Below are 24,029 nucleotides of genomic sequence, written 5' to 3'. Positions count from 1 at the left end.
ACCAGCAGGAGGCCGGTCCACGTTTAGTCCCGACTCTGGCACCAGCAGGAGGCCGGTCCATGTTTAGTCCTGACTCTGGCACCAGCAGGAGGCCGGTCCATGTTTAGTCCTGACTCTGGCACCAGCAGGAGGCCGGTCCATGTTTAGTCCTGACTCTGGCACCAGCAGGAGGCCGGTCCATGTTTAGTCCTGACTCTGGCACCAGCAGGAGGCCGGTCCATGTTTAGTCCTGACTCTGGCACCAGCAGGAGGCCGGTCCATGTTTAGTCCTGACTCTGGCACCAACAGGAGGCCGGTCCATGTTTAGTCCTGACTCTGGCACCAGCAGGAGGCCGGTCCATGTTTAGTCCTGACTCTGGGACCAGCAGGAGGCCGGTCCATGTTTAGTCCTGACTCTGGCACCAGCAGGAGGCCGGTCCATGTTTAGTCCTGACTCTGGCACCAGCAGGAGGCCGGTCCATGTTTAGTCCTGACTCTGGCACCAGCAGGAGGCCGGTCCATGTTTGGTCCTGACTCTGGCACCAGCAGGAGGCCGGTCCATGTTTGGTCCTGACTCTGGCACCAGCAGGAGGCCCCCTATTTTGAGGTAGTACCCTGCACCTTTAAAAATGTTAGCTTAAAAATAGACCTTTTAATTTGAATAAGTTTAAAAGGTGCTTTCTTTAGAGAAATGTTCTATTTTTATTTCGTTAATGTTATTGTATTTCTGTTCGAGTTCTTTGTGATTTTAATGCATTTTCCCTGTTGTTTGAAGCACTTTGTAGAGCACATTTCATACACTTCATGAGGCTGAAGACTGAGACTGAGGAGCTTCTGCAGAAGAACGTGTCCATGAACAGAGTGTGATCTTCAAAGTGTGGATACTTATGTACAAGGAATTATTTGGGTTTTTATATCTAATACATTTGCAAAGAATTCCAACCACCTTCTTTCACGTCGTCATTATGGAGTTTCGTTTGAAGGATTTCGAGGCAAATTATGAATTAAACCCTTGTTGGAATAAAGCTGTGACATAAACCGTATAAACATGATCATAAATGACACAAAACGAGTCCAAATCATGTATTTATTATGGCAGGTTTCATTATTGCACTGATTTGTCCTCGACGCTCCGACTGGTGAAAAACACAGGCAAAACGCGCCTCCATCAGCAGTTTTCATAAATAATTCTCATTTTTCATATTTACAAAGCAAAGCCGGTCTCTTTACGATCAGATATGTACAGTCACCACCACAAACGTATTTACATTCAGAGCCAGAGATCAACACCTCACAATCTGAAAATCTGATTCCAGGTTAATGCCTTTAAATCTGACTCAAAATCTAGAGGTTTTAACTGCAATCATTTCATAACTTTTCTTAGTGTATTTAATGACGTCGAAACAGGTTTTATTTTACAATTTACGGATTAAATAAAGCACATGTTCACATGGAAAATAACTTTTTTCATCATATTTAGACATTTAAACGCTGCTGAATTTCTTACTTGGAATGATTTAACCCTGAAATAAAAAAAAATTATCTTGACTTTTTGTCCATTTTAAATATCAAATTTGGCCGTTTAAAATGTGTTTTTCTCTGTTTGAAAAGGAAATACAAAATACATTTGTTTTAAAGTCTAAAGGAGGGGTCAATGCGAGGCGTTCAGTCTGTGCACTGCGCCGCTAGCTAGCTCTGTGTTAGCGTCTCATCCAAAACTATCCGTCGCGTCACGCTATGATAATATGAACAAATACTTCCAGATCAGGCGATGAACAGCAGAAAGACTTTACAAAGGAGCTGAAAACTTCTCCCGTTTGTGCGTCAATGCTAATGCTAATGCTAATTTTGAGGCATAATAAATATAGAAACAGTCCGTTCTCCTGCCCATCCTACTGAGCTAAACTACCTTTAAACTACCTGCAGGAGGGACTGAACGGTCTCATGTCACTGACCAATTCAGGACGGATCAGAGCTCGGTGTTAAATGACCAACGTCTGTGAACAGAGCCTTAGAGGTTAGAGCTTCTCCTCTGCACATGCTCAGTTAGAGCTTCTCTTCTCCTCTGCACATGCTCAGTTAGAGCTTCACTTCTCCTCTGCACATGCTCAGTTAGAGCTTCACTTCTCCTCTGCACATGCTCAGTTAGAGCTTCTCTTCTCCTCTGCACATGCTCAGTTAGGGTCTGCTCTGGCTCTAAAAGCTCATGTTAGAGGGCGGAGCATGAACGGGCTTCTGAACACGCCCACAGACTGAGCAGCTGCAGGAGAAGAAGACCTGAGCTTCCTGCAGTACCGCTCAGCGCCTGTAGAGGCTGCAGCATCAGAAGTGAGGGGGAAACACGGATATATTTCAGAACAATGTACTTATAGTTGTAACTTTAGATTTGATTGGTCGCCCTGGGATATTGGTGTCGCTCTAAACTGAATATTTTAAAGGTGAATTTTTAATCTTGACATTTTAAACGGAGAAAAACACATAAAAAATGTACACTGCAAAATTCAGCCACTGAAAGTTTGAATAAAAACAATTCAAACATGTTTTCTCAGGGTTAGAACTTCCAACGAAAAGGTTTAGGATTTTTGGATGAAATCTGAAGTTTTCATGTTCGCAGTTCAATTCAAAGTGTGAGAGAGAAAATATAGTTGATAGTTTATAGTTGAAATAAAAGCCCAGAAGCTGCTGTAGTGTCAGTGCGTCGCCCCCTGGTGGTACAAAGCGTAGTGCATAGTTCAAACTCAGCATCGGATTTTTCATGTGCAAAATGGTCAGTTCAGGCAGACGACCCCAAACCAGCAACAAAATACAGTTCAATATTATTAATACATGTGTAATATCAGGCAAATAACATGATATTAATGACATGTAGTTGTAATGTCACTGTAAAAAGCAGCATTACAGGAAATCTTATTACAATATTTTACACTTTTAAATTGCATTAAAATGACCAAAAACGTATTCGTGACAATAGTGAACCTGAAACTGGAAAAATGAGCAGTTTTGAAGGGCTTTTTATTTCTAAGTTGCCTGATTGTCAGTGTTTTTATTAAATGTTTTCTTACTCCGCAGACAGTTCTTTACGTGTAAATACATTTTAATAAACTGAGACGTACAATAACATAACTACGTGGATTTAAACTCGTTAAACTGACAAAACTGCAGGTCAATACTGAATGAGTCAGACTAATGTGGACTTTCTGAGGCTGTGGTGTTTGGTGTTTGGTGTAGATACGTGCAGATGTGTCCACTAGAGGGCCCCAGTGAGGCACAGCAGCAGCAGCACGTGCAGAGCGAGCAGGTAACCCATGAACAAGTACGGCGCCCGAGTCCGAGACCTCAGGATCCTGGAGAAATACAAACTCCTGCCGCGGAGCCACTGTCGGCAGAACAGCACCGAGCCACGGACCTGAGGTCAGAGAGGTCAGAGGGTTCAGAGGGTTCAGAGGGGACAGAGGGGACAGAGGGAACAGAGGGGACAGAGGGTTCAGAGGGGACAGAGGGTTCAGAGGGGACAGAGGGTTCAGAGGGGGCAGAGGGGACAGAGGGTTCAGAGGGGACAGAGGGTTCAGAGGGGACAGAGGGGACAGAGGGTTCAGAGGGGACAGAGGGTTCAGAGGGGGCAGAGGGGACAGAGGGTTCAGAGGGGACAGAGGGTTCAGAGAGGACAGAGGGGACAGAGGGTTCAGAGGGGACAGAGGGTTCAGAGGGGACAGAGGGTTCAGAGGGGACAGAGGGGACAGAGGGTTCAGGGGGGACAGAGGGTTCAGAGGGGACAGAGGGTTCAGAGGGGACAGAGGGGACAGAGGGGACAGAGGGTTCAGAGGGGGCAGAGGGGACAGAGGGTTCAGAGGGGACAGAGGGTTCAGAGAGGACAGAGGGGACAGAGGGTTCAGAGGGGACAGAGGGTTCAGAGGGGGCAGAGGGGACAGAGGGTTCAGAGGGGGCAGAGGGGACAGAGGGTTCAGAGGGGACAGAGGGTTCAGAGGGGGCAGAGGGGACAGAGGGTTCAGAGGGGACAGAGGGGACAGAGGGGACAGAGGGGACAGAGGGTTCAGAGGGGACAGAGGGTTCAGAGGGGACAGAGGGTTCAGAGAGGACAGAGGGGACAGAGGGTTCAGAGGGGACAGAGGGTTCAGAGAGGACAGAGGGGACAGAGGGTTCAGAGGGGACAGAGGGTTCAGAGGGGACAGAGGGGACAGAGGGTTCAGAGGGGACAGAGGGTTCAGAGGGTTCAGAGGGGACAGAGGGTTCAGAGGGGACAGAGGGTTCAGAGGGGACAGAGGGGACAGAGAGGTCAGAGGGGACAGAGGGTTCAGAGGGGACAGAGGGTTCAGAGGGGACAGAGGGGACAGAGGGTTCAGAGGGTTCAGAGGGTTCAGAGAGGTCAGAGAGGTCAGAGGGGACAGAGGGGACAGAGAGGTCAGAGAGGTCAGAGGGGACAGAGGGGACAGAGGGGACAGAGAGGTCAGAGGGGACAGAGGGGACAGAGGGTTCAGAGGGGACAGAGGGGACAGAGGGTTCAGAGGGTTCAGAGGGGACAGAGGGGACAGAGGGTTCAGAGGGGACAGAGGGGACAGAGGGTTCAGAGGGGACAGAGGGTTCAGAGGGTTCAGAGGGGACAGAGGGGACAGAGGGTTCAGAGGGGACAGAGGGTTCAGAGGGGACAGAGGGTTCAGAGGGGACAGAGGGTTCAGAGGGGACAGAGGGTTCAGAGGGGACAGAGGGTTCAGAGAGGTCAGAGAGGTCAGAGGGGACAGAGGGGACAGAGAGGTCAGAGGGGACAGAGGGGACAGAGGGTTCAGAGGGGACAGAGGGTTCAGAGGGGACAGAGAGGTCAGAGGGGACAGAGAGGTCAGAGGGGACAGAGAGGTCAGAGGGGACAGAGGGGACAGAGGGTTCAGAGGGGACAGAGGGGACAGAGGGTTCAGAGGGGACAGAGGGTTCAGAGGGGACAGAGGGTTCAGAGAGGTCAGAGGGGACAGAGAGGTCAGAGGGGACAGAGGGTTCAGAGGGGACAGAGGGTTCAGAGGGGGCAGAGGGGACAGAGGGTTCAGAGGGTTCAGAGGGGGCAGAGGGTTCAGAGGGGACAGAGGGGACAGAGGGTTCAGAGGGGACAGAGGGTTCAGAGGGTTCAGAGGGGACAGAGGGTTCAGAGGGGACAGAGGGGACAGAGGGTTCAGAGGGTTCAGAGAGGTCAGAGGGGACAGAGAGGTCAGAGGGGACAGAGGGGACAGAGGGTTCAGAGGGGACAGAGGGGACAGAGGGGACAGAGGGTTCAGAGGGTTCAGAGGGGACAGAGGGTTCAGAGGGGACAGAGGGTTCAGAGGGGACAGAGGGTTCAGAGGGGACAGAGGGGACAGAGGGTTCAGAGGGGACAGAGGGGACAGAGGGTTCAGAGGGTTCAGAGAGGACAGAGGGTTCAGAGGGGACAGAGGGTTCAGAGGGGACAGAGGGTTCAGAGGGTTCAGAGGGTTCAGAGAGGTCAGAGGGGACAGAGAGGTCAGAGGGGACAGAGGGTTCAGAGGGGACAGAGGGTTCAGAGGGGACAGAGGGGACAGAGGGGACAGAGGGTTCAGAGGGTTCAGAGGGTTCAGAGGGTTCAGAGAGGTCAGAGAGGTCAGAGGGGACAGAGGGGACAGAGAGGTCAGAGAGGTCAGAGGGGACAGAGGGGACAGAGAGGTCAGAGGGGACAGAGGGGACAGAGGGTTCAGAGGGTTCAGAGGGGACAGAGGGGACAGAGGGTTCAGAGGGTTCAGAGGGGACAGAGGGGACAGAGGGTTCAGAGGGGACAGAGGGGACAGAGGGTTCAGAGGGGACAGAGGGTTCAGAGGGTTCAGAGGGGACAGAGGGGACAGAGGGTTCAGAGGGGACAGAGGGTTCAGAGGGGACAGAGGGTTCAGAGGGGACAGAGGGTTCAGAGGGGACAGAGGGTTCAGAGGGGACAGAGGGGACAGAGGGTTCAGAGGGGACAGAGGGGACAGAGAGGTCAGAGGGGACAGAGGGTTCAGAGGGTTCAGAGGGGACAGAGGGTTCAGAGGGGACAGAGAGGTCAGAGGGGACAGAGAGGTCAGAGGGGACAGAGAGGTCAGAGGGGACAGAGGGGACAGAGGGTTCAGAGGGGACAGAGGGGACAGAGGGTTCAGAGGGGACAGAGGGTTCAGAGGGGACAGAGGGTTCAGAGGGGACAGAGGGTTCAGAGAGGTCAGAGGGGACAGAGAGGTCAGAGGGGACAGAGGGTTCAGAGGGGACAGAGGGTTCAGAGAGGTCAGAGAGGTCAGAGGGGACAGAGGGGACAGAGAGGTCAGAGGGGACAGAGGGTTCAGAGGGTTCAGAGGGGACAGAGGGTTCAGAGGGGACAGAGAGGTCAGAGGGGACAGAGAGGTCAGAGGGGACAGAGAGGTCAGAGGGGACAGAGGGGACAGAGGGTTCAGAGGGGACAGAGGGGACAGAGGGTTCAGAGGGGACAGAGGGTTCAGAGGGGACAGAGGGTTCAGAGGGGACAGAGGGTTCAGAGAGGTCAGAGGGGACAGAGAGGTCAGAGGGGACAGAGGGTTCAGAGGGGACAGAGGGTTCAGAGGGGGCAGAGGGGACAGAGGGTTCAGAGGGGACAGAGGGTTCAGAGGGGGCAGAGGGTTCAGAGGGGACAGAGGGTTCAGAGGGGACAGAGGGTTCAGAGGGTTCAGAGGGGACAGAGGGTTCAGAGGGGACAGAGGGGACAGAGGGTTCAGAGGGTTCAGAGAGGTCAGAGGGGACAGAGAGGTCAGAGGGGACAGAGGGTTCAGAGGGTTCAGAGAGGTCAGAGGGGACAGAGGGTTCAGAGGGGACAGAGGGTTCAGAGGGGACAGAGAGGTCAGAGAGGTCAGAGAGGTCAGAGGGGACAGAGGGGACAGAGAGGTCAGAGGGGACAGAGGGGACAGAGGGTTCAGAGGGTTCAGAGGGGACAGAGGGTTCAGAGGGGACAGAGGGTTCAGAGGGGACAGAGAGGTCAGAGGGGACAGAGAGGTCAGAGAGGTCAGAGAGGTCAGAGAGGTCAGAGGGGACAGAGGGGACAGAGAGGTCAGAGGGGACAGAGGGGACAGAGGGTTCAGAGGGTTCAGAGGGGACAGAGGGTTCAGAGGGGACAGAGGGTTCAGAGGGGACAGAGAGGTCAGAGGGGACAGAGAGGTCAGAGGGGACAGAGAGGTCAGAGGGGACAGAGGGTTCAGAGGGTTCAGAGGGGACAGAGGGTTCAGAGGGTTCAGAGGGGACAGAGGGTTCAGAGGGGACAGAGGGTTCAGAGGGGACAGAGGGTTCAGAGGGGACAGAGGGGACAGAGAGGTCAGAGGGGACAGAGGGTTCAGAGGGGACAGAGGGGACAGAGGGTTCAGAGAGGACAGAGGGTTCAGAGGGGACAGAGGGGACAGAGAGGTCAGAGAGGTCAGAGGGGACAGAGGGGACAGAGAGGTCAGAGAGGTCAGAGAGGTCAGAGGGGACAGAGGGTTCAGAGGGGACAGAGGGTTCAGAGGGTTCAGAGAGGTCAGAGGGGACAGAGGGGACAGAGGGGACAGAGGGTTCAGAGGGGACAGAGGGGACAGAGGGTTCAGAGGGGACAGAGGGTTCAGAGGGGACAGAGGGGACAGAGGGGACAGAGGGGACACTTCACTCCTGTGCTACTCTGGTTAAAGTGATCTGTGTAGTACTCGTAGTAGTTTGGTAAGAGGAAGTGTCCGGGCTCGTACCTTCCTGGTGAGGAGCGGCTGGCTGGGGTCCAGACTCACGGCGTCCCACTCGTCCTCCGCCTCCATGTCGATGCTGAAGTCTCTCGGAGCGTCTCGAGACTGAAGCCTGGACTCACACAAACGTTTAAGTCAGAGTCCGACAGGTTCAATAAAATACACAAAGAATAATCCAGGACCAAACAAGAGCGATCGAAGCTCAGAACCAGAGACAGATGCAAACAAATCATGTTTGCATCTCTGCAGGACCTGTACGTCTCTGACTCTGAGCCCCGCCCCTCAGGCAGGAGGCCCCGCCCCTCAGGCAGGAGGCCGCTCCCCTCAGGCAGGAGGCCGCTCCCCTCAGGCAGGAGGCCGCTCAGGCAGGAGGCCGCTCCCCTCAGGCAGGAGGCCGCTCAGGCAGGAGGCCGCTCCCCTCAGGCAGGAGGCCACTCAGGCAGGAGGCCGCTCCCCTCAGGCAGGAGGCGAGGGAGGCCGCTCCCCTCAGGCAGGAGGCCGCTCAGGCAGGAGGCCGCTCCCCTCAGGCAGGAGGCCGCTCAGGCAGGAGGCCGCTCCCCTCAGGCAGGAGGCGAGGGAGGCCGCTCCCCTCAGGCAGGAGGCCGCTCAGGCAGGAGGCCGCTCCCCTCAGGCAGGAGGCGAGGGAGGCCGCTCCCCTCAGGCAGGAGGCCGCTCCCCTCAGGCAGGAGGCGAGGGAGGCCGCTCCCCTCAGGCAGGAGGCCGCTCAGGCAGGAGGCCGCTCCCCTCAGGCAGGAGGCGAGGGAGGCCGCTCCCCTCAGGCAGGAGGCCCCGCCCCTCAGGCAGGAGGCGAGGGAGGCCGCTCCCCTCAGGCAGGAGGCCGCTCCCCTCAGGCAGGAGGCCACTCCCCTCAGGCAGGAGGCCGCTCCCCTCAGGCAGGAGGCCACGCCCCTCAGGCAGGAGGCCACTCCCCTCTGGCAGGAGGCCGCTCCCCTCTGGCAGGAGGCCGCTCCCCTCAGGCAGGAGGCCGCTCCCCTCTGGCAGGAGGCCGCTCCCCTCAGGCAGGAGGCCACTCCCCTCAGGCAGGAGGCCGCTCCCCTCAGGCAGGAGGCCGCTCCCCTCAGGCAGGAGGCCACGCCCCTCAGGCAGGAGGCCGCTCCCCTCAGGCAGGAGGCCCCGCCCCTCAGGCAGGAGGCCCCGCCCCTCAGGCAGGAGGCGAGGGAGGCCGCTCCCCTCAGGCAGGAGGCCGCTCCCCTCAGGCAGGAGGCCACTCCCCTCAGGCAGGAGGCCACTCCCCTCAGGCAGGAGGCCACGCCCCTCAGGCAGGAGGCCGCTCCCCTCAGGCAGGAGGCCACTCCCCTCAGGCAGGAGGCCACTCCCCTCAGGCAGGAGGCCACAGGGGTAGGTTAGGGTCAGGGTCAGGGTCAGGGTTAGGGTCAGGGTTAGGGTCAGGGTTAGGTTAAGGTCAGGGTTAGGTTAGGGTCAGGGGTAGGTTAGGGTCAGGGGTAGGTTAGGGTCAGGGGTAGGTTAGGGTCAGGGTTAGGAGTAAGTTAGGGTCAGGGTTAGGTTAGGGTCAGGGTTAGGGTCAGGGGTAGGTTAGGGTCAGGGGTAGGTTAGGGTCAGGGTTAGGGGTAGGTTAGGGTCAGGGGTAGGTTAGGGGTAGGTTAGGGTCAGGGTTAGGGTCAGGGTTAGGGGTAGGTTAGGGGTAGGTTAGGGTCAGGGTTAGGTTAGGGGTAGGTTAGGGTCAGGGGTAGGTTAGGGTCAGGGGTAGGTTAGGGGTAGGTTAGGGTCAGGGTTAGGTTAGGGGTAGGTTAGGGTCAGGGTTAGGGTCAGGGTTAGGGGTAGGTTAGGGTCAGGGTTAGGTTAGGGGTAGGTTAGGGTCAGGGGTAGGTTAGGGTCAGGGGTAGGTTAGGGGTAGGTTAGGGTCAGGGTTAGGTTAGGGGTAGGTTAGGGTCAGGGGTAGGTTAGGGTCAGGGGTAGGTTAGGGGTAGGTTAGGGTTAGGGGTAGGTTAGGGGTAGGTTAGGGTCAGGGTTAGGTTAGGGGTAGGTTAGGGTCAGGGGTAGGTTAGGGTCAGGGGTAGGTTAGGGGTAGGTTAGGGTCAGGGTTAGGTTAGGGGTAGGTTAGGGTCAGGGTTAGGGTCAGGGTTAGGGGTAGGTTAGGGTCAGGGTTAGGGTCAGGGTTAGGGTCAGGGGTAGGTTAGAGTTTAATGCATGTAAAAGGTGTGGGTTGACGTCCCGTACAGTTTGGCCGAGTCCTCGGCGGCGCTCAGAGCTTCTTCTGCTGCTTCTCTCCTCGCTCTCTCCTCAGACAGACTCAGCTCCAGCTCCTGCAGCCTGGAAACAAGAACATGACGAGCAGCAGATCAGACTCCACTCACCTCACACAGAACAATCACAAAAGCCTCTGTGGTCACCTCTCTGCGAGCGGAGCGCCCTCCATCTCGCTGCTCCTCTCCTGCGGCGCTCCGGGGGCCACCTCAGTGTATGGCGCCCCCTGCAGGCGAGGCCGGTCGGCGCTGAGCTGAGCCTTTTCCTGCTCCACCTGCTGCAGCTGTGACACAACGGGATTCATTTATGATCCCGTCACTTATGTTGATCAGAAGTGACGGGATCATAAATGAAATGATGTTCTGGTTTAAAACAGTCAGTTTTGAAGACCTGATCCTGTCTGCAGCGCGATAATATAATCAAATAGAATAACTTTATTGTCCGTCACATGCAACGATGGCAGAAATGTGAATGAATAAAACACATAAGAGACGTCTCCTCTAAAAACAACAGCTTTTATGAAACTGCACCTCAGAGAGAGAAGAGGGATCCATCCAGAAGGAAAGGCCCAATATTCAAATCTCCACTAAAAAGAGTTGTATTGTGATTTTATTGCATCCTTTGAATTACCGTGACTTTGTGAAAAAGGTGCTCTACAAATAAAGGCGTCTCACTAATAAAATCTCTTGTAAAAATGTAAAATGGACACTAAACCTGCAGTGTAAGCTTCTAAACAACGGTATAGAGGTGATGTTTTTGCACGTGTGGTTAAGCTTTACAGTCCAGTTTTGTGCAATACTTAAACCCAAACCAAGACAATTACAGGCCCGTTTTAGCAGGTTTCTGACTGTCGTCTCTTGGATGTTGAAATAAGACCGAGTAAAAGTGTGTTTTTGAGCGCGCGCTTGCCTTGTGCGCCACCTGCTGGATGTACGTGTCTCTGCGGTGGATCTCAAACAGACACTGCTGCAAGTCCTGATGCAGACGAGACCTCTCCCTCTCCAGAGCGTCCACCATCTGCTCCAGCTGAGAAGTCTGAGAAGTCTGAGTCTGCTCCAGCTGAGAAGTCTGAGAAGTCTGAGTCTGCTCCAGCTGAGAAGTCTGAGAAGTCTGAGTCTGCTCCAGCTGAGAAGTCTGAGAAGTCTGAGTCTGCTCCAGCTGAGAAGTCTGAGAAGTCTGAGTCTGCTCCAGCTGAGAAGTCTGAGAAGTCTGAGTCTGCTCCAGCTGAGAAGTCTGAGTCTGCTCCAGCTGAGAAGTCTGAGAAGTCTGAGTCTGCTCCAGCTGAGAAGTCTGAGAAGTCTGAGTCTGCTCCAGCTGAGAAGTCTGAGTCTGCTCCAGCTGAGAAGTCTGTGCCATGTCAGGCTGTATTTTCTCTGACCTGTAAGAAAACAAATCATGGAATTCACAGTCAAAGAAAAGAAAAAGTCAAAGCAGTAAAAATACAAGTGAATATTATAGTGTGGAAAAAATATATAAAATGTAAGAGGTGCGAAGACAAGATTAGTAAAAATGTTAAGTTATTGTTGAGATAAAGTGACTTTTTTTTGAAGTTTTTCATTCAAATCCAACACATTTCAAATATCAAGGATGAATCACCTAATTCTAGTAATCGTTCTCTGGACTCAGACTCTAAAACACATACTTTGTATAAAAAAAAAGGATTACTGAATCAAAAACATCAAAAAAACAGAATAAAGTATAATATAAAGATACCTTAAATGTAAATATTCTCTCTCATCATATTTAAACCTTTATGTGGCGGTTAATGTATTTGAAAAGTCTCAACGTTCAATAGAAATAATCAGTACTACAATAATGGTTAGTTACAGTTAGTTTAAAGTAGATTGCAGTGATTTTCGTTCACATTATAATTCAAAAGCACTAATTTGACATGAATTGAGTCAGATCAATTTTCTGCTGAAATCGGGTCGAAATGATCAAAACAAATCCAGTGAAACTAAAGAAAACGAGACAGCGACGCGAGTTCACGTACCTCAGGGGAGTCGTCTCCTCCCGAGCGGCGAGGACTCCGAGCTCCGTGTCCGTCGTTTTACGCGTCGCGTCCTGCAAACACCGAAGGCCGTTAAGTGTCATTTCCCTACACGTCAGGTTCAAACGCAGCGCTGCAGCCACGCGTCAGTCCACACACGACAACGTGCCAGATCGAGGATGAAAGCGATGAAAGTGCAGTAAATGAAAATGAACCGAGCCACGAAAACAACCAGAGAAATGCACGAGACTCGGATGAAGCTGGGCGAAAGCAGCGAGCGAAAACACCACAAACGACGTTCACGTGCAGCGGCGCCTGGGCAAGCGCGGAAATGTAATGGTTTGATCAGGACAATAGCGGAGAATTGACCGTGCGTGTTCTAGGTCGATGGGAGAAACCAAAGCACCCAGAAAACACACCCAGGCACAGGGAGAACATGCAAACTCCATAAAGAAATGCCTGGTAATAAAACCTGTGAGCCGTGCGAATTTCAATATCGTTACATCTCTGTTTGGCCAAAAAAGCTGATCCAAATGCAGTGATGGGAGTCTGAGTAAATGGTATGGTTGCCCAGGCGACAAGCAAAGCCCACCAAACTGAACGTCCGGAACGCAACACTTACCAGCTCCTCGTTTTCGAGCTGTAAGGCGCCGCGTTTGTCAACGGGGGGCTCCACCACGCCCCGCCTTTTGGCCCCGGCGAGCTCATCCATCAACCGGTCCCGGTCGTTTTGGAGGCTGGCCATCGCCTTGGAAAAAGCGGAGAGCTGGCGACCGCACGACTCGTTCTCCATTTTGAAACGCGCAGCCTCGCCTTCCTTTTCGGACAGCGCCTTCCCGAGCTCGTCCGCCAGCCTGTTCATCTCGTTCTGGACGTCTTTACTTTGGAGCGCTTTGAGTTTGTGCGCGAGGACGTCCCGGTGTTTCGCGACAGCCGCCAGGTCTGAAGTGGCATCGGTAAATTTGCGTTCCATCGTCTTCAGATCGGCTCGGGCCTCTCGCCGTTCCTCGTCGTAGCGGTTTCTCAAGGTCTTGAAGTCTTCGATCAGCTGGTCTCGGTCGTTTTGCAGGGCGACCATAGCTCTGCACAAGGATTCATTTTGTGTTTTCACATCTTTGCTTTGAGTTTTCGCTTCTGAGAGTTGCTGTTCCGTTTCGAGTAAGTCTTTTGCGAGATAGGCGACTCTTTGGTCGGCCGTTTCCCTCTCATTTCGCATCAAATTCACCTCACGTTCAAAAGTGTCCAGTTCATTGTTGTACTTATCTTCAGCTTCGACGAGCTTCTGATCAGTCTCGGTTTCAAGTTTTTGCAATTTCACTCTCAAATCCTCTTTTACATGAATCTCTCGTTCAAGTTTTTGTTGAAGATGATTGCACTCTGCCGCTTTGGCCACAACTGCGTTCTGCAAATCAACAATCACTTTTCCTTCGTTGGTCGTCGTCATCTCTTTACGGTCATGTTCCAATATCAGAAGTTGACTTTTTAGATTTGAAATGTCTGTTTTCAAAGTTTCATTCGTCTCTTCTTTCCTTTCCAAATCCGATTTAGCTTCTCGGATTTGCTTTTCAGACGCCATCTTGTCATTTTCAAGCTGTTTTATGGTTTCCTGCTGTTTTTTGAGCAAACCTTTCAGCTGGTTGTCTTTCAAGGAGAGGACCTGGTTTAAATCGTCTCTGTAGCGGACAAGCTGCGCCCTCAGCATTGCGTTTTCGGAATTTAAATCATCCATTTGGTGCAAAAGTTTTCTGATTTCATGTTTCAAACCTTTTGCAGCTCCTCCTTCTCCATCACTAGTTTTAGCCGTTAGCCCCATCTGAGTTTTGGCTTCGAGAACCTTATATTCCGACATCAACTTTTCCCTTTCATTTTGCAAAGACACGAGTGAATTTTTGAACGACTCCATCTTGCCCGCCATGAAATTCTTCTCCTGAGCAGCTTTGCCGACTTGAATCTGCAAACTTTTGGCCTTTGCCTCTAGAGTTCTTATTGCTTTGGCGGCCTTTTCCCTTTGGTAGCGCGCTGAGGTTAGCCTATCCTCGTACACGGACATTTGCGACTGATAATTAGCTTGGAGTTGCTCGAGATAACCGGACATTTGCCCATCTTTGCAAGACAGTAACGATGAGATTTCAGAATTTTTGCTGTGGAGAATTACTTTCAGTTGCTGAGATATGCCTTCTTGCTTATCAAATTCCACTTGGAGTTTGTCATTTTGAGCTTTTACCGAACTTAACTGGGCTTCAGAGTCGCTATACAATTGTTCCATTTGCTCCAACTTCATCTGTATTTGAGAGATCGCATCTTCCTTGTCCGCAACACGTTTGTTCAGTACGTTTCGATCCCGCTCCAGTCTTTCCACTTGTACCGTTAGCTCGTTTGCCTGCCCCGTTAGCATTTCTAGCGTCTCGTTTAGCTCCGCGTTGCTTGCACTCATTACAAACAGCCGTCTTTGGTGCGCAGCGGCCGCCATTGAGTATTCGTTTATCGTCCGCTCGAGTTTTGACTTTGCCACTCGCAGCTCGCTCAACTCTTTGTCCTTCGACCTCGCCTCTTCCAGGAATCGCTTGATGACGAATCCCTGTTCGAGCAGCTGGTTGTCCTTTTCGCTCAGCGCTTTTTGGTACAAGTCGTTCCATAATTGAGCCGAATCGCCTCCTTGCGGCAAAGTCAGCGCGCTCAGTTTGGCCTCCTTTGTCTCCGCGTCTCGCTTTGACGCGCTCAGCTGCAGCTCTTGCGCGTCCACCTTCCGTTGCAGCTCCATCGCCTTTTGGCTCTCGGCGTTGTTGAACGCTCTGAGGTCTTCGATCTGCCGCTGCAACACGTTTTTCTCCACGAACAGATCAACCTCTTCGATATTTTTCGCCAATTTCTCTTGTTCTCTTTTTTTGCTTTGCGCCAATTGAGTCCTCAGCTGATCGCGTTCTGCCTCGAATCTCACAATCTTTTCCTTTGCGTCATTTAAAAGACTTCTGCTCGTTTCCAACTCATGTTCAAGTAGATGTTTTCTTTCTTCTAACATAGATATTCGTTCTTGGTGTCGCTTGAGCTCTTTATTAGATCGCTCGCACTCCAATTGGGATGTTTTGAGCGAACTTTCCAAGTTTAGTATGACTTCTTGATACTTGATGCAGTTCTGTTGCAATAGATTGATCTCCTGATGCTTCTCTTTAAGCAGTTCCTGGAGTTCTCTCTTAAAGTTTTTAGAGCCTTCGTTGCCTCGCTGCATCGTTTTAAGTTTCTCCTCAAATTCCTTCACCAGTCTGATCTGCTCCTGCTCTTTCTCCTGTCTTATTTTGTCGCTCATGTCTTTGATCGACGTCAGCTGTGAAGACAACTGTACGCTCTGACTCTGCATCGTGCCTATGGATTCTGTGAGCTCGTCAATCTTTTCAGAGTTTTGAAGGATGACGGTCTCCAAGTATTCGTTTTCATTTTTAACCTTGTCAGACGTTTCTTGCGCGTTCTCGAGTTCTTCTTGCAGCAAAGACTTGTCGTCCTCGAGAATCCGGACCTTCTCATTCAAACTAATTGTCTCTCTTGCATTTTGTGCCATGGCTTCATTCAGTTCTTTAATGGCTTCCTCCTTGTTTGCCATTTCAGCTTCATGCTCATTTTGGATTTTGTCAATTCTTTCAGACAAATTTTGCTTCTGTTTTTGCAGAATTTGACGGATTTCCATTTGGGCGCCGAGCTCTGTTTTCTGCGTTTCAATTTGCACTGTGAGAGAATTGTTCAAATTTAGCGCCTCGTCCAATTTTGCCTGCATTTTTTCCACATATGATTTGGCCTCTTGCCGTTTCTCTTCCAAAGTATGATCACTTTCATTTAGCTTTTCAACCAAGTTTCGTTTTTCGGTCTCCAGCGCTGCAACTTTATTCTGAAAATCTTCAATCAACTCCAAAAAAGTTGTCTTTTCACCTTCCAATTGACCAATTATTTTGTTCTCCTTTTCCAATTCTTTAATTTTTCTGATTTTATCTTCAGAAATTCCTTGCATCCCCTCGATTAACTTCTCATTTTCTCCTTCTAAATCTCTAATCTGCTTTTCCACGTTTTCCAAATCGGTTTCCAGTTTATGATTTCTCCAGATTGCTTCTTGCCGTTCGCGTTTTGCCCATTCCAAAAGCTGCCTCATCTTGTCCATTTCGCTGCTCACATTTTCGTACGCCTGTAGCAGAGATTCGTATTCTTGCTTTAACTCGGAATGCTTCGTTTTCCATTTGGTCAGCTCCTCGGTCTCGGAATCTTTGAGCGACTCCAGCTGGCACGAGAACGCCCGCTTTTGCTGTGTGATATTCTCGATCGTCTGTTTGAGACTCTCACAAGCGGCGGAGAGGTTACGATTATCCACAAGAACCGCTTCCAACTCTGATGTCAAACCATCTCGATCCCTGCTTAAAACCTCCTGCGAACTTTTCAAATCGGAATATTGCCGTTTCAGGTCCAAATGTGACGACTCGACGGCTTGAAAATCCACCACTTTGGCGTCATGTTTTCTTGACAGTATTTCCAAATCTTCTTTAAATTTAGCATTGTCTTTCAGAAGTTCTTTCCTCGACACCAAAGCGGCTTGAAGCCTTTTAGTCAGCTGACCTATTTTGCCCTCCATCTCCTTCATTTTAGTGGCATCTTCACTAGATTTCTGCACTCCAGCAGTCTCGGTTTTCATTTTGTCAATTGCAACATCATGCATTTTAACTTGATGCTGCAGCTGCATTTCAAGCGCATTTATTAGTCCTTGTTTTTCTGAAAGTAGAGTTTGGATTTCCAAAATGGTAGCCTCTTTGTCCTTCAGCTCGTCTTCTAAACCAGCAATGTTTGGAAGTTCCACATTTTGCTTTCGGGACTCGTTCAACTGCATTTCGAGCAGTGTAATATCTTGTTTGAATTGGTCAACTAATCCCAAGGCATCTTCTTTTGCTTTTCTCTCAGATTCCAAATCCCTTGAAAGTTCTGCGCAATTTCGATTTGTTTCTTCAAGTTTTGAGGTGATGACATCTTTTTCACTTGATATCAATTCGAAGTTTGCTTTTTCTACCGCTGTTTTTTCCATTCCTCCCATTTGATTTTCAGCATCTGTCAACTGCATCTTGAGCCGTGCAACCTCTTTGCCGTATTTCACAATTAATTCCAATCCATTTTCTTTTTCCTGGTTTTCCATCTCAAAGTTCCTTCGCAGCTGATCACAATCGTGACGTGCCACTTCCAGTTCCTTACAGAAGTGTTCTTTGTCTGTTCTCAGCTGTTGTTCCATTGCGTCCAACTTGTTTTTCAGCGTTAAAACTTCCGATGATTTTTGGGAGAATTGTCCGAGCGCCGTCTCGAGCTCAACTTTTAGCTGGTCACACTTTTCTTCGAGAATGTTCGTATTTTCCGAGCGTTTCAGAGCCTTCTTCAGCTCATTTTCAGAAAGCTTAAGTCTTGATTCTATTTCTTCAATCTGCTCCTTCGAGACGGCAAGATCTCCATCCTTTCTGACCATTTCAAGAGACACATTTCCCGTTTCTAATTCACTTTGGGCAATCAACAAAGTTTGACATTGGTTTTCTTTAGCGTCAAGCACCAGTTTGAACTCTTGTAGACTCCTTTCTCTCTCCTCGACTTGCTGCTGTAACGATCGTAGTTCATTTGCGTGCGATGACGACATATCATCCATACGAGCATTGACTTGTTCTAATTCCCTTCGTAAAGAACTGCACTGACTGTCTTTTTCATCAAGAGCCGTTCTGGAACTGTTCAGATTCCTCTCCTTCTCCTCGACTCGTTGCCGCAGTGATTCCAGTTCATTTGAAAGAGACAGAGCCATTTGTTCTTTGAGCGCTGTAAGCTCACTTCGCTCATTTGACAGAGTTTGGCAGTGGCGTTCTTTCTCTTCAAGCAGTGATTTCAATTCAAGTAAACTTCCATTTCTCTCCTGCACTTGGTGCGCCAGCGTTCCAACTTCAGTTGAATGTGACAAAAGCACATCATCCATTTTTCTCTGAACTGTTTCGAGTTCGTTTAACACATTCTGGCATTGGCTTTCCTTCTCCGTAAGATGCAATTTCAATTCTTTTACATTTCTTTCGCTCTCCTCAAACTGTCGATTTAATCCTTCAATTTCAGCCTTGTACTTGATCGACATTTTTTCCATTTCTCCAACCTTTTCTTGCAAATTGTCGTTCAACGCCTTTTGCTCTTCGCATCGCTGAATCATTTTGTTGTATTCGTCCTTTAGCTCTGCCAAATCTTGCGTGAGTTTCTTTTCACTTTCCTGGGATTTCTTCATTGTTTCTTTGCGAGCCAACATAGCCGCCTGCGCCTTCTTTTGTAACGTGGCTTTCTCTTTCTTCAAACGGGCGATTTCGCTCTCAAACGCAGCTGCAGAGGACGAGGCGGCGGACGCGGACTCTTTCCCAGCCCCGATCTCGATTTGAATTTCTTCCAACTTTAGCATCAAGTCGCTTTTCTCTCGCTGTAGTTCAGTCAGGTATGCTTGAAGTTGCTCAATGTCGGAAACTCTCTCGTCCACCTTTTGCGTCGCCTCAACCAGGCTTGATTCCTTATCTTCTATCGCAGTCTTTAAGCTTAGAATTTCTGTCTCAAGTTTGCCAATTTCCACGTTATGTTGACAAATTAACCCGCTTCTCTCTTGCTCAAAGAAGTTTTCCTTTTCTAAGAGATTGGCTTGTAGTTGCTGAATAGAGGAGTCCTTCTCAGACAGACACAGTTCTTTATCATTTATCAGCGATTCAAGTCCATTTATTTTAGCTTTGCATTCTTCAATCTCTTTGTCTTTATGCTCAGTATTTTCATGATATATTTTCTGTCCATCTTCAAGTTGTTTTTCCATTTCCAGCAACCTCTCATCCAAGAGTGACAGTCGACTTTTATAACTAACAATTTCACCTTCGTGCATTTCAATCTTTTTTGAGAGCTCTTTTCTCACGACCAACGCAGCTTGCAGTTTCTTCTTAAAAGCATCTTTTTCTTTAGTGGTCTTCGCCAAATCCGCTTTCAGCTCTTCAGTCTTTTTACCCGCCTCCAAATTTGCAGAATCTACTTCCCTTTGAGACTTTTCCGTACAAGTTTTAAGTTCGTTTTGATATTGTTCTAGATGCTCCTTCAAATCGGCCATTTCTCCGGTAAGTTTAACCCTTTCATTCGCAGCAGCCTCAATAACCTGTGCGATGGACGAGTCTTTCTCTCTCAATTGCTGACTCAGCCCGGCAAGTAGCTCCTTCTGTTGAACGATCTGGACATTCATGCAACTTATATATTCTTCTTTGGCTTGAACATCGCCATACAACGACGCGTATCTCTCAGCAGCGTCGCAGACTTTCCCAGCTTCGGCGTCGAGTCGAGTCTGCACCTGGTTTAGCGATTCTTGCAGTACGGAAAGCTGACGACACTTTTCGACATTACCCTTTTCAACATTGCTCTCCGTTTGTTTCAGCTTAGCAATCGCATCGTCTAAGCTACTCTTTAAGCCATCTTTTTCACACTTGTAATTTTGCTCCAAATCTTTAACCAAACCAAGTAAATATGCACTTTTTTCTTTCGGATCTTCAAGTCTGTCAGCTTGGCCCGTTAATCGCCGCAACTCGCTTTCAACGACCTCAAAAGTCTGCTGCAAATAATCGTTAACGCCCTCTTTCTCTTGTATCAAAGCTAAAAGGTTTTCTAGCTGGTTTTTAGACTCTTGTTCTTTGGCTAAAAGCTGCTCTGAACCTCGTTTCACCGCTTGCACCGCCTCCGACAACTTCTCTTCCAAACTATCCAAATCCTCTTTCAGCGCAGTCATTTTATCATCTTTACATTTCATCTCATTCTCGACACATTTTAACTGCTCTGCGATTAAATTCTTATCTTGCTTCTCTTTGTCTAACACTAGAAGCCACTCTTCCTCAGAATCGCGCAGAATTTGTTCCAACTTGACAATATTTTCTTTCAGACTCACAATGTCTCCGTTCTGTGCACTGACCTTGGCTTGCAGACTCTCGTTGGCGGTGGTCAGCCTCTCCGCTGCGCTGCTGGACTCTCGCTCCGTTTGCGCTTTGCTTTCCTCGACTTGTTTCCGTTCTAGCGACAAACCCTCCTTCTCCTGGACGAGCTTTCTAACCCGCTCTTGCAACTTCGCGTTCTCCTTGCGAACCGCTTGAATTTCTTTGGCTTTTTCCTGTAGCTTGGCGTTCTGCTCCTCCGCCATCTGAATCTGCGCCACCAATTGCGCCGCGTGCTTTGCTTGCGCCGCGTACTGGTTGTTGATAGCGTGCAACGCCATCTCCCGCTGCTCGATGTTGCTCGTCAGCGCGTCCATTTGGGTCACGACTTGAACGTGCTGCGACTTGAGCCTGTCCATTTCCACCGTTAGCTTAGCGACGTTCTCCTGCCGTGATGCCAGCGCGTCATCTTTCTCTTTCACCAATGTAGCGCTGGCTTCTTGTGCGTATTGTAGCTGCCGACGGACCTCCGATAACTCACTGCTAAGCTTTTCTATCGTGCTCTGAGCATTTTGCTGTTCACTCGTTCCATCTTCCAATAACTTCCTCAAACTCAAAACTGCGTCTTCTTTTTGTGACAGTAGATTTTTGACGTCCTGTAACTCCTCCAAGCGCATGGCATACTTTTCTTGCAGGTTTTTAAAGGCGCCTTGCGTTTCTTCCATTTCCCTTCTCAAACGGTCGCTTTCATTTTGCAGCTTGGACACCAACTCTGCGCTTTCCGTGAACTGCGATTTAAAAAGCATCGCCTCGTCTTCCCTCCTCTGCGAGTCTTGGATATTTTTGGTTTGTTCGGCAATAACACTTTCCTTCTTCTCCAACGCCTTTTGCAGCTGTCGCGTTTCAGAGATTTGCGCGTTGAAACTGCTCTCAAGCTTTGCCGTTGCCTCTTCCAAACCGGAAATCCGTTCCTTTAAACTCTCACATTGAACACTCTTGTCTCGTAGATTTGAACTAAGCGTTTCGACTGCTGCGGACGAAGCATTTTCCCATTCAAGACTCGATCTTTCCCTGTCGTCCAACGCCGCCTTCAGCAACTGCGATTCGGATTGAAAATGTTCAACTCGTGTTTGAAATTCTCCAATGGACTTTTGCAGCTCAGACACTTGCGCCAACAATTTCTCGTTCTCACCGTTTCTCTGTTGCAGTTCAAGCTCCAGGTCGTGAACTTTAGCGTTTAGCTTTTGGACCAAATCTTGATGTTGTTTCTTCAGGTCCTCACTGCTCTGCTCCGTCAAACTCAGCCTTTCTCGTTCCATTTTGAGCTCATCTAACAACGAGGACGTTTTAGATTCACTTTCTTTCACTGAGGCTTGATAACTGCCTATTTCTGCCTTCATTCTTTCCAACTCATTTACACTTTTTAGCAGCTCGCTCTTTAAGCTAGAATTTTGCTCCTTCAAAACGTGGACGCCGTCTTCAAAATCAACCAGTTTAGCTTTTGTTTCCTCTGCATCTTGAACCAACTGAGCCTTCTCTGAACTTAGATTTGCCAAAGCGGCTTTTAAGCTGTTTAGTTGCGATTCCAACTCCGCTGCGTTCTCGTTCATAGCACCGAGCTGACCGCTTAGTGCCAAAACAGACTCATTCCGTTTGTTCAACTCTTCTTTGTGTTTTTGAAGTTCTTTGGTCATTTCAGCCAAATGACGTTCTTTTTGCTCGATATCTTCCCGCAGCGATTCAAAGTCTTTTCGCATCATAGAAAGAGTTTGGTTTTGTTGCTTATTTTGGTCCGTTTCCTGGGTGAGCAGAGCATCTTTCTCCACGAGGGCAGACTTTAGCGCCGCGCCTTGTTCCTGAAGCATTGAAACTGTGTCTTCGAGCTGCAAATGCTGGTTCTTGGATTCTGACAAAGCCTCATTCAACCCGTCGATTTCTAGCTTTGATTTGCCAATTTCCTTTTGCAGATTCTGTACAAATTCTTCTTTTTCCCTCAGCAGATTCAGACATTCGTTTGTTTTCTCAGAATTCAAGATTTCATGTTCGCTCAGAGCTCTGTTTAGCTTTGTGATCGTCTGCGTGACGTCTTCTTTCTCCTTCACCAATCCTTCAATGACGCTTTGATCGTTCAAAATCTGCTCTCGTAATGAACTCCTCTCCTTCTTAAGCTCATTCATCTCTTGTAAACTCTGTTCTAAATCCTCTTCACGTGTTTTGTTGCGTTCCGAGAGGCCGCTAACTTCCTCACGGAGCTTTATGTTGAGCTCTAGGGCCTGGGCCAGCTCCACATTTATGGATTCCATGTTGTTGGAAAGGTTACGGTTTTCCTCCATTGTCGATTGCATATCTTTTTGCAGCGTTTCCAACTCTGCTCGTCTGGATTCGAGCTCCGATTCCAGTTTTCTAGACTCCGCCTCTATTGAGCCGACCTGGCACTTCAGAGACTGGACTGTACCGTTGGCTTTGTCCAGATCGTCTTTCTCATTCTCAAAGTCTTTGGTCAAGTGTTGCAATTTCTCATCTTTTTCCTCAAGTTGTTTGCTTAAGTTTGACTTTTCTAACTTGAGAGCTTCGATGCCATTTTGCAGATTTGTCTTTTCGTTCTCAAATTTCAAATGTTTCGCTCGCTGGTCGTCCAGGATGACGTCTTTTTGAGACAGTTCGGATTTGAAATGTACTTCTTGTTCCTCCATTTTGGACAAAGTTTCTTCAAGTTGCTTCAGTCGATGTTGCAGTCGATCAAAGCTGGTTCTAAGTTCAGAAATGACACTCTCTTTTTCAGATACTTCTTGCTCTAGAAATGTAACTTTAGAACTCAAATTGTCCGCTTTTTCTTGCAGTCTCGTCATCTCCTCGTCCTTCTCTCGTAGAACCTTGCTGAGGTGCGTACATTCGTTAGTTTTGGCGAATAAGACTTCAGAATTGGAATGCGTGCTCTGCTCTATAACTCGGTTCAAATGGCCGGCTTGAATTTTAAGCTCTTTCTTTTCCTTTCGTAACGTTTCAATGGCTGCTGTGTTTTCCGAACATGTCGCATCTAGTTGGGTTATTTTTACGTTCAAATGATCTTTCTCGTTGTTAAGCTCTGAGATTGTGCCAAGATGCAGAGTAACTTCATTCTCAAGTTTAGATTGTTCTTCTTTGAGACCCTGAATTTCTTTATTTAAACTCGTCATCTTTTCTTGCATTTGCCCCTTTTCCATTTTCAAATTCTTCAGCACATTTTTCAATTTGGACATATTTTCCGACTTACTTTGCAGTTCATTCTTTATCCTCTGGTTTTCAGAATCACGTTCTTTCAATTCCAAGGTATATTTTGTACTTTCCTCTTCAATCCTTCTCTCCAATGTGGTTATAATTTGATTTTTTTCCTCAGTGAGGGTCTTAATTTCAGAGTTAAACTTGTCCACTTCTGCCAAAAGTTGATTCTTTTCCTCTTTATAGTTTTTCAGCTCGTTCTCCCACATTTGCTCTTTCTCTTGCTGCGTTCCCTGACTGGAATTCAACTTGAAAATCTCCTCTTCTGCTTCTTTTAGCTTCTCATTTGTGGACGTCAATCGCTCTTTAAGTGAACTGATTTGCATTTCACACTCCGAAACATGGCTGCTGTGACCGTTCGTTTGCTTTTGCAGATCTACTCTTAGTTCTCGTATCAATGTCTTGTCTTCATCCGCTTGTTTAAACAACTGTTCGACCTCGACTCCTTTTGCGTCGCTCTCGTCTTTGGTTTTGGTCAATTCTGCCTCCAAATCATTCATTTTCTCAAGCATTTCGGACACTTTGGCGTTCAGAACCTGCTGGTCCGAGCTCTGCGAGTCGCGCAGCACCGCCACGTCCCGCTCGGCTTTCTGCAACGCGCCCTCCACTTGGACCAAATTCTCCGCTTTGAGTTTGATTTCCCGCGTCAGTTGGGCGATTTGGTCGGCGTACTCCGTGGCGTTGCTGGTCAGCGTGGCGATTTCCGCCTCCCGCTCGCGCAGCGCGTCTCTGAGGTCGTCGATCTCGCGCTCGCAGCCCTGGAGGTCGTGGATGAGCTGCGCGCGCTCTTCCAAATGAGAGGAGTTGATTTTGTCCAGCTCTTCGTTGGTCTGATCCAGTTCGGTTTGTAAAGTTTCCACCGTCGACTCCTGTTTTTGAGCCTGGAAAAAAAAAACATGGAAAGAATAAAATTGTGCATCACATTTGAGCATTTTAAACCAA

At 49.2% G+C, this 24,029-nt stretch overlaps 2 protein-coding genes across 2 annotated transcripts in view; one reads left to right on the top strand and one right to left on the bottom strand.

Annotated features, from left to right (window-relative positions):
- The window catches only part of LOC140381488 (retinal cone rhodopsin-sensitive cGMP 3',5'-cyclic phosphodiesterase subunit gamma-like), a 455,783-nt gene that overhangs the window by 60,471 nt on the left and 371,283 nt on the right, over window positions 1-24,029 (top strand). The window lies entirely within an intron of this gene.
- Window positions 1,053-24,029, bottom strand: part of LOC140381538 (uncharacterized) — a 61,633-nt gene continuing 38,656 nt past the window's right edge. Inside the window, exons 20-26 of the mRNA XM_072465603.1 lie at window positions 12,530-23,968; window positions 11,911-11,981; window positions 10,794-11,295; window positions 10,064-10,200; window positions 9,891-9,983; window positions 7,698-7,803; window positions 1,053-3,385 (exon numbers count right to left, since the gene is read on the bottom strand). Of these exons, the coding sequence (XP_072321704.1) occupies window positions 3,227-3,385; window positions 7,698-7,803; window positions 9,891-9,983; window positions 10,064-10,200; window positions 10,794-11,295; window positions 11,911-11,981; window positions 12,530-23,968 (12,507 nt within the window). The 3' untranslated portion in view covers window positions 1,053-3,226. The remainder of the gene's footprint in view (window positions 3,386-7,697; window positions 7,804-9,890; window positions 9,984-10,063; window positions 10,201-10,793; window positions 11,296-11,910; window positions 11,982-12,529; window positions 23,969-24,029) is intronic.

This window comes from Eucyclogobius newberryi, unplaced genomic scaffold (genome assembly GCF_026437365.1).
Source record: "Eucyclogobius newberryi isolate DKJ021-1_F unplaced genomic scaffold, fEucNew1.0.hap1 SCAF_5, whole genome shotgun sequence".
Classification (NCBI taxonomy): domain Eukaryota; kingdom Metazoa; phylum Chordata; class Actinopteri; order Gobiiformes; family Gobiidae; genus Eucyclogobius; species Eucyclogobius newberryi.
The sequence above is the reverse complement of the archived record's forward strand: the minus strand, read 5'-3'. Positions and strand labels throughout refer to the sequence as shown.